Here is a 9,848-nt window from a genome sequence, read left to right as displayed (position 1 = left end):
CCCCCATACAGACAGATGTATTCTGAACAGGCTGTGGCAGCCTGTGAACTGCAGCAAATTGGATGTAGGGCATACGAGAAACTGGTTTTGTCTGACTGCTGAGGATTTTTAGGTCTTTAAACTGGACTGCTTCAGAACAAGCTGGAAGAAAACATGAATCCCAGGCATTTGGTGTTGTATCAGAGTGCACAGAGGGCTGGCTACCTTTGGACCTCGCAGGCAGGCATTACAGCCTGGCACGTAGAGCAGGGTTACCAGAGCTCCCCCTTGGTGATAGACTAATACCTTCTCTTCAGGCCCCAGATTTGCCCCAAACAGATGAGCTGATACCTGTCGATCTTGATAACATACTTTGAGATATTCTCATGTGAGGTCCAGGTTCCTTTTTGTAAGCTTTTAAAATCAGTTTCCTGAAAGAAATTTATATAAAAGAGGAATTAGTCTGGTACATAAACGACTAACTGCTGTGTGTAAGAAACATGGAGAGTCAAATGGAAAATGAAAAAATTACAGCAATGTTTTTCCTTTTGAATAGCTTTAAAAATATTTCTGAAAGTGAAAATGTAGATAAGGCCCCACTTTCCCTCTTCCCAGAATGCCTAATTATGACTACCTGCTTTTATTTAATTTTTCCTAGTGCGTTTTTCATGGCTCTTAGAAATGCTTTATTCTCTCTTTTAATCTAGATTTGCCTTGACTCTACACATAATTCTACTTATCTCTTTCTTTAAGCCCATTAAACCATGTCGCCCTATGACCAACAATGCTGGAAGACTATACCACTATCGAATTACTGTGTCACCTCCCACAAATTTCTTAGTAAGTACTTCACAAATAATTCTAGCTAGAACTCTTAATTTTGTTTTCAGTGATGGAAGTAGTACTACTTTTTGATTACTCCATGGTGGTTTTGTTTGCTTTTTTTAGACAGACAGACCTACTGTTATTGAGTATGATGACCATGAATATATCTTTGAAGGGTTCTCAATGTTTGCACATGCCCCACTAACAAACGTAAGTATGTTCATTGCTACATACATGGGATTTGTTTGGAAGGGAAGCTGTTTCTGCCCTGTAGTAGAATGTCTCTAAAACAATGGTACATGTACGTTACAAACATCTCGCCAGAGTTGGGGACCACGGGAAGGACGTTTGTGCTAATGAGTCTCAGGTTTTGTGTTAACTAATTGTGGTAAGCATTGACTTCAAATTCTGACTGAGACTGTGATGTGCAAAAAAGTAACATGTTTACATGTTTCACAGTTTGGAAGTGAAATAAACCACGGAATAAGTGGTTAAAACTGTTAATTGGATTTAAATTGGATGAGGAGGTTTGTTAAGTTGAAAAAGTTTAAAAAAGAGCAACAACAATAAAAAAAGGTTTTCCCTTTGTTAAGTGACAAATGGACTTCTTTCAGAGATCCACTCTAAAGAGATTTCTTTCTTCTAAAAACTTACCTAGACGTATCCACTACTTTCTAACATCTATTCAGCTTCTTCAGGAACTAGGCAAGTTACGATTTTTATTAAAAGTTGTAGGTATTTAAAGGCAATTAATTTTATGTTTTGAAAGCAAATATAACAAGAAAAGGACATGATTGGTACCTGACTGCCCTGCTTTTCCAATATAAGCTGTGTTAGCCATATCTGAATGAAAAATACGCAAATACTTAATTTCTGTACATTTGAAGATTTCTTTTGTTATCTTGATATTTCAAAAACTGTTTTTTCAAATGTTGTAGGGTTTGTTTGTTTCCTTGGTTTTATACTTATTACTAGCTACACACCAATGCCAAAACCCGGTATAAGAATTGTTATCAGTACAGGACTGGGATGTAAGAATACTGGAACTGAGAGGCACTGAGAAGAAAGCTTTTTTTTTGTGACAGTTTGCTTGCATAATATATATGACAACACTTTACTTTTGGTGTGCAGGGGAAGGGACTGTAATGTTGACAAGTCAGTAAAAGAGTAGAGTTCAGCCTGTGGGGTTCCAGTGTGAAGCAGTCCTGCCAGGTAGCATTAACTCAGCCTTGGGGTTCAAGGCAGATTTGTCCCGAGGCTTTACACTTTCACTTTGCAAGCGAGCAAAAAGGAACAGTTTTGTTTTACTCCCATTAAAAGGGTAAGAAGACTACCTTATCTTTATAATTTTTGTGTCTAGTGCATGACAGGAAGGCAGAGAGTAATGGAAATCTTTAATATACAGAATACAAGGAAAACTCTTCTTGTCTGACAGGAGTAGTTAGTGAAGACATTGACCTTCCTCTTACTGTAAAGTGCATGTGTGTTTTTTCTCATTCCAAATAGGAGAACTGATCAGCAGCAAATGATTACTTTTTTACAGAGTTGAATACAAAGCAACACTGTATTGTCAGTTCCTGTTACTAACAGGTATAAAGCCCTTTGGAAGGAGTCTCTTGCTGTCTGGAGATGATTTTTGGCAACATAAAAACTGCTGTTTGAGAGACATTTTGGAACATATTTGATAAAAGGGAGGTGGCAAAGGGTAGCAAAAATAGAGATCTGAACACATCTTTGAATGAACCAAATCTCTGTAATTTTAAGTCTTAGCTTTGGACACTCTTAGAAGTCTTACTACTGTTATTACTATTATTCAGGTCAGATATTAGGGAAAATAGTTAGTACAGTCATAAGAGAAATTATAATTTTCTTAATATAACTACCAAAACAATTTTCTAGTACCAAGTTACTTTGCTATGTTTTTGCTTGTGTTCATGGAACTCTAATTCATTGAGATTTTGGTTGTCATCACTTCTCTAATCATTCATTTTCTATTCAATACAAAGAAAAATACCCCAGACTACTGAGTTCCTGAATCAGAATATCCTCTCCTGGTTGAACTTACATGTTAGAAAGTAAGCAAACACTCCCTGTATTTTTATTTTTTTTAAAAAAAGCCCCGCTGATTTAAATGTGACAGGTTTTCCTCTCCTCAGATTCTACATGGGACATTTGACTTCCAAGGTTTTTTATTTTTGTATTCGCATTTAATATTGTATCAAATTGTAGGAAATGCAATTTTTTGTTTGGTAGTTTGGTGTAGTTCCTTCGTTTATCATGCAGATATCAACAGATTTTTGTAGACAAAATAGTCAAATGTTTGACAGTGGGCTGCAAGAAGATGCAAGCACAATATCGCACTTCTGCTAAGTCCATTGATTTCAGTGCAACCCCAGCACTATTCAGATATTTATTTGTGTGCTTATCAATGCAAAATAACCTTGGATTGCCTCACTTGCACAGACCATTGAATTGTTCTAAGATTCCTTTATGCTTGCAAGGTCAGTGAATAGTAAAACTTGCTAAGAGCTGTATACGTGTAGAGTAGGATTAGGCATTTCTGTAGGTTTTTAGAAATGTAGCATTTTTGCTTTAAAAAAATCCCTTTTGAAAAACCAAACAAACAAACACCTTCAGCAGTCCATGGACTTCGCAAACAAAGGAACCTTTTTTCAAAGGTGAAAAAAAGGAATTAGTTGTTTGTCTTACTAGTTAGTTGAGTGAACTTCTGAGAATATTTGTTGGATTAAATTAGTGTAAATGTATAAATTTATCCTCAAGTTCTTATATTGTGTTGCTATGACTTAAAGCCATATTTTAAGCCAGTATAGCTAACAGAATTGGCAGTGTGCTAAAAACACCTTGCCTTCAGGTCACTGTATCAGTCTGACTTGTTGTGTCGCCAACAATAAATTCACTTCCAAATACACAAGTGAGAGAAGGTACGGGTTTACTGAGCTTTGCTTTTTCTTCTAAACAAAATTTCGTCTCCAGTAGATGGCATTATTTAATCTTCCTTTACCATCCCTCCTGTCAGCCCTGTGTTATTACAGAGGTGAAAGTTAAAACTGTTACTTCTCTTGCACATGCTTGTGTTCCTGTCTTTGCATGATCCCCCATGCTTTAGTAAGTGCCTTTTTCAGCAGACAGTAATACCTTTGCATACAAAATTGCATTAACTATACATTTGATGCTGTTTAGTTTTTCATGCTGAATTTCTGTTTTCCTTCCAGATTCCTCTATGCAAAGTAATCAGATTTAACATTGACTATACAATTCATTTCATTGAGGAGATGATGCCTGAGGTAAGAACGATAATTAGTCAAAAAGTCAGAGTGGGTTATGAGTTATTGATATGCTTAATGGATTAAACTCTTTAGAATCCCATCTCGTGAAGTCTCTAAGAGACAGGCTGTGTTCTGAACAAATGGCTGAAAAGGAACTTGTACTCACAGGTACTAGCATAAATCTATCTACCTAGGCTATCATATATTAAAATCAAATAGTAAGAAGTGCTTATATCCATAGCTTCTTTTCATTTTAAGTTATATACAGTGTATGTCAGGTACTCTTATCTGTAAGCTGAGTTAGGCATTATCCTTCTTTCACGGATGACAAAAATAAGGTATATGGAGGTGCTGGTTTGCCAGGACCACATAAGTCAGTGGCAGAGCTGAAACTTAATCATGAGCTTGAAGCTTTAAAGATTGCTTATCAGTGCTTAATATAAGCTGTTGCCAAAACAAATTTCCGGTGGATACAAACAAAGCACATTCAGTTCATAACCTTTTTTTTTTTTTTATTACAAATTAATCCCTGGTGAAGCCAGTTTGTGAAGTAAATTGCTGCAGTGGAACAGCATGTGTAGGTACAGAAACACTCCTGCATATTAACTACAAAGATAGTATCAGTGTTTAATTTAGTCACATATATTTACATTTTTCTTTCTAAGTATCTCTCTCTTTGTTGCTCAACAGCATCTAAATATATGCAAGAGTTCAGCAAGATTAATGTGATCAAAGCAGTTCATTTCTTGTTACTGAATCTGCTGTGTTGTCTCCAAATCTTGTTTTAAAACAACAAATGGCCACCAAGCAAAATAGGGAATTTGACCTTTTTTTGGACTCCTGGTCAATTGGCTACAGCACTATTTGCAGACCGTCTTTACTAATGCATTCTTGCGAAAGAGATTGTCTTGTTGGGTTTGGAATTTATGGCAGGTATCATACACATACAATTTATATCAACCTGTCCTGATTTTGTTTGTTAACGAAGGCTTTTTAAGTTCCTCCATTTCTGAATGAAAGCTCTTTGCTTTGAAGGAGCTTTTTTCCCACTTGATGAGAAGAATCTCATTCTTTTATTTTTCTTTTTTTCCTCCTCTCCTTTCCTGTTGGCTCTTGAGGTCAAAATCCTCAATTTGCGTTGTACTGATACGTTGCTATGGAAGTGATCATGATATCACAGATGGTGACTTATAAACTTCTAATATGAACATGTAGGAAAAAGTGAATTATGAAAAAGTTCCTTCTCAGAAATATGTTATCTTCTTAGCTTACTGAGGTGAAAGGGTTTTAGTGCATGGTGAATTATCGCAGATGCGTAATTTCTGCCTATAATGTTGATTTGGACATTGACTAAAGAGTCTTCATTACAATGCTTTCTGAAGAGATCACTGTGGTGTGTTACAGTAGGTGATTACAGATATATCAATACTGTTTCCAAAGCCAGGTGTCTAGCAGTTGGCAAATATGAAGACACTGGGTTTTTTCATTGTTTTGTTTAAGTATACGTGAGTGGCATTATTTGTATTACAGTATTATATAATTATAATTCTGGTTTATTTTTTTCTTTCCCCAGAATTTTTGTGTAAGAGGTCTTGAGCTGTTCTCTTCATATCTGTTTAAAGATATTTTGGAGCTCTATGACTGGAATCTTAAAGGTAACTTTTATTTAAGGGAGAAAAACCCATACAAAAACCCAATTAATTGCAGCTTTTGTAAATAGGACTTTATTTTGTTATGTTCTTTGGTTTAAAAAGAAAAAAGTGGGGAGGGGCCTCAAGAACAAAGTCAAATGCTGGTTTACATGAGAAGGACAAACTTCCACTTTGTTCTTCAAGAAGATGAAATATATTAGAGTTCATTAGTGTGGGCTGTAGCAATTAAAATGCACAAACTTGGCACTGTATTCTTGCAGATAAACTAAATTTCTTCCTTAATCCAAAACTGTTCTTTTTAATCAAACAGTAAATATTATTGTGTTTAATATTGCACAGTATCGTGTGCATGGTATTTTGAAAGCCAAGGTGTCAGGTAAACTATTCTCTCTGTTTTTACAAGCTAACAAACAAGTTACTCATACAGTATTTCTCTACAGTCAACTTACAAAGCAGTATCATAGAGACAGCCGTAGAGGGATAACATGTCATTATAGCTGAATGTTTTTGACTTGACAAGATGAAAATACCTGTTTCTGTGAAGACTGCAACAAAGGAGAATTTCAGGGATGATCCTTCCCTTGGTCTAAAAGAAAACCGAGAATATCAGAGGAATTTAATTTCATAATCTGTAGGTGTGTTTTAGTGTCTTGATTTTGTCTATGGAGATGCATTCTGCACTTACTGCAGTTAAACAGAGGAGCATAAAAGTTTCATGTGTAACCTTTGGTTTAATACTAAATGTATTCTAATATCAGTGTTATCTTTTGTATCACTGGTTCTGATCTTTCTTTCTTTTTTAATGCTAGGTACTTATTGGTTTTGTTTGTATTTTCATGCAAAGCTTTGGATGATGAAATAGGACATGAAAAAACCACAAAATAGCATCATGGAAATTTCCTTGTTATCTTTGTTATTGTAACCAAAAACCATCCCACTAATTGGGAGGGACTAATAAACTAGCGCTTGTGTCTGTAAGGCTTAAATGAATTAATTATATAAAATTCTTTTTCTGTATCACTGTTTTAAATAAAACTACTGTGTTTTTGTTAGATTCTTTTTATTTTTAAGCTATTGTAGCTTTCTTTGAAATTGTCCATGTGAAAGCTTTCACTGGAAGTTGTTACTCTGTTCCTCTCTGCTGTGCATTTTGTAACTTTTCTGATTGAAACTTAGGTCCTATCAAATCTAATCACTGTTCATTGATTTCGTCTGTGGCAGGGTTGCCGTCTTTTTTTCTTCTTTTGCAAATACATTGCTGTAAATTTTCCTTTTTTTTTTTTTTTTTCATATTTAAGGTCCCTCACTTGAAAATGATTCTATTTGCTGCCCCAGATTTCACTTCATGCCGCGATTTGTGAGATTTCTTCCAGGTAATGTTTGTATTATGTAGCTTTATGGAAATTAGATCTAAAACCCAAAAAAACCCCAACAAACCCCCCAAAAAACACACCCCAACTCCCCCCCCCCAAAAAAAAAAAAACCACCCCAAAAAAACAACTTGTTGCAAGTCAAATGGTTCAGTCAGTGTAGAGATCTGGTGCTTCCATCTGAAGCTGGCAGTGTTTGCTGGCAGTGTGGATGGATTACTCAGAACTGGGATTCAGATGGGCAGGCCAAGTCTCGCTTCCAGCTTTTGTCTCTGTTGTGGTGATTTTAGGCAGTGCTGGGTCATCCCTGTCCTGCCCTGCGATGGAGCTGTGGCCTTTGAGGAAGTGCTATTACCTAATCTCACATATGAAACTGAATTTAGTGTCCCCTCTGCTCTTCAGGATATCGTGTGATTATATTAAAATTCTTGATGTGCAGTTTTGAGGGTCAGCATGATTGGCACCCCTGAGCACATGTTGTTCTCATTGTTTCTTTCTTTATCTTAATGCAAGCTTAGACCTTGCAGCAAACAGTGAAAGACAGAAAAACACCATTCCAATGCAATTCAACCCTAGCCTGCCAGCCAAGGACAAGCTTCAGTGTGGAGCGTTACGCTCGTTTTGAGTGAACAGCTTACAGAGGCATTTAACACATCCTAAGATACTAGGACAGACTTTCAGTTGATATAAATGTCATGGCTCCATTGAAAATGTGTCCTGCTGAGATCCTGCCAGTGATTGCTCCAGAAGGGTTGTGTGGACAGGAGGATGCATTTCAGCTGCTGGACTGAGGGTGCAGATGAGACATGGAACAATCTTCATCAAGAGGGCTGTGGCCTGGAGGTGCTTTCTGCTCTGGGCTTTGAAACTTAGTTGGGGTATTAATTATAGCTGTAGCTAAATGAGGTTTGGCTCATTACTGCGGAGAGTACTGATGGCTAGATGACTATATTTCTAATTGTTGTTCCTTCCTGGATACACAACACTGTTCAATCAGAAGCAGAGCTCTGAGGCTTGCTAGCAAACATTGATTTGGTTCTGCTGAAGCAATTTACAAAATAAGCCATCAAGCCACATGTGGCTGATTAACTTGACCTCATCACAAAATGTGAACAAGTTTGACCTGCCTGGTTTGTGTAGCTTGAGGGTGTTTTCCTGTTAGTTTGGGGTTTTTATATTCTGATTTGTTTTATTTTAGTTTAGAAGTCAGCTCCTTCTGCACTGTTGGATTGTTTACTGATAGGGAGAGATAAGTCTCTATAACATATATTCCTGTGTGCTTCCTCTTTAAGGTTCCCAGCCTTCCAACTCTTTATAAAAATGTCTTTTTCCTGATACTTCTGCATATATATTTGGCTTTTAGCATCTTTATGACAGATACTTTTTAATTGAGTTTGCATTTTGTATTGATTATTTTTTGAAATATCCTTGGAGATTTTTAATTTCCAGAGAGTGGGAATCTATTTCCTTCAGGTATGTTTGCAGAACATTATTTATCTATGTCTAATCAAAGAAGATATATTGGTGCAACAGATCTCCACACATCCATCAACTGTCTCTTTAAAGATAGAAATGAATTGCTGATTTCCCATCCCCCTTACTTTTCTTTGTTTCTTTCTTATTCTTCTAACATGGTCTAAAAATATGAGGTTTGGGATGTCAGGTTTTCTATGTGGATTACTTAGAGACAGGCCTTGGGGTAGCTCTAAGCTTTGAGCTAATCATACCGGGTTTACTGAGTGCAAGAGATGGATATCATGTGGAATAGTTGCTGTATTGTGTTCATTGTCATAGATTTCTATGATGATAGATACATTAAGAGAGTAAAAGACTAGAAAAAAAACATTTGAGGTCCCAAGTACTGCATGTTCTGACCCGGGAAAGGTCAGGTCTCTAACTACAGTTCAGCACAGCTATCTATAGCAACCTGTACCTTCCCGTACATGGTCTTCAGTGAGTAAGGCTACATTTTCTTTTTAGTGGTTGTTGGACATGGATTACCTCTTGTGTAACAGTATAATCTAGTTGTTGGCAAAGACAAAAGTCTTGTAAACTGAGTCCCCCTTTAATTTGAAAGAAAACTTTGCACATTTAAAAATCTGCCCCTGTAGCTATTTAGAAGTATTTTCTGTTTCCAGTGGGATTTGACATGTATTTTCCCCATTTAAGATTCCCTCTTGGAGTTTGAATGAGGGTAATTGTTCTAAGAGGCCAAGTTGTATCATTCCCTTTCATGTTTTCTGTACCATAGTGCTGTAATCCCAGCTGAACTAAGAGAAGCACTTACTCCCTTGCGTGTCTTGTAGAGGACATCATCTTATGCAACACTGTTATGCAGCAGTTCTGCAAGGCTTTTCCTGTGTGCCTGCGATCACATTCCTTGTGCTGTGGCATCATCCCCCATATTGCTCTAAGGCTTTACTTCTGGTTTTCCCCATTCCTTTTTTTTTGTGTGTAGTGATAGAGAGAATGTACTCAGTGGCAGGACCAGATTGCTCCTGCTCCCTGGGGAAGGGAAATCAATGTTTGTGCTCTATAGGGATGAAACTTGAAGATGCTTCCATACCTACAAATTAACACCATGTTGTTGAAGGAGAGAGTCAGAGGGATGTGTGTCAAAATTAAAGCACTGTAGTAACATGTCTATCTTTTTACTTATGTGAGTGGACGTACTGAATTTGAATAGTCAGTGTCTTCTGAGTGGTCCATCACTCACTCATCTTTCCTGTTTGCAT

The 9,848-nt window shown here is 36.8% G+C and overlaps 1 protein-coding gene across 1 annotated transcript in view; it reads left to right on the top strand.

The window, feature by feature from the left end:
* The first annotated feature begins 736 nt into the window (after positions 1-736).
* The window catches only part of DROSHA (drosha, ribonuclease type III), a 56,900-nt gene continuing 47,788 nt past the window's right edge, over positions 737-9,848 (top strand). Inside the window, exons 1-5 of the mRNA XM_009587350.1 lie at positions 737-819; positions 928-1,014; positions 4,038-4,109; positions 5,665-5,746; positions 7,042-7,116. Coding sequence (XP_009585645.1) covers positions 754-819; positions 928-1,014; positions 4,038-4,109; positions 5,665-5,746; positions 7,042-7,116 — 382 coding nt within the window. The 5' untranslated portion in view covers positions 737-753. The remainder of the gene's footprint in view (positions 820-927; positions 1,015-4,037; positions 4,110-5,664; positions 5,747-7,041; positions 7,117-9,848) is intronic.

This window comes from Fulmarus glacialis, unplaced genomic scaffold (genome assembly GCF_000690835.1).
Source record: "Fulmarus glacialis isolate BGI_N327 unplaced genomic scaffold, ASM69083v1 scaffold2831, whole genome shotgun sequence".
NCBI classification, from domain to species: Eukaryota; Metazoa; Chordata; class Aves; order Procellariiformes; family Procellariidae; genus Fulmarus; species Fulmarus glacialis.
This window is presented reverse-complemented; position numbering and strand designations above follow the sequence as displayed.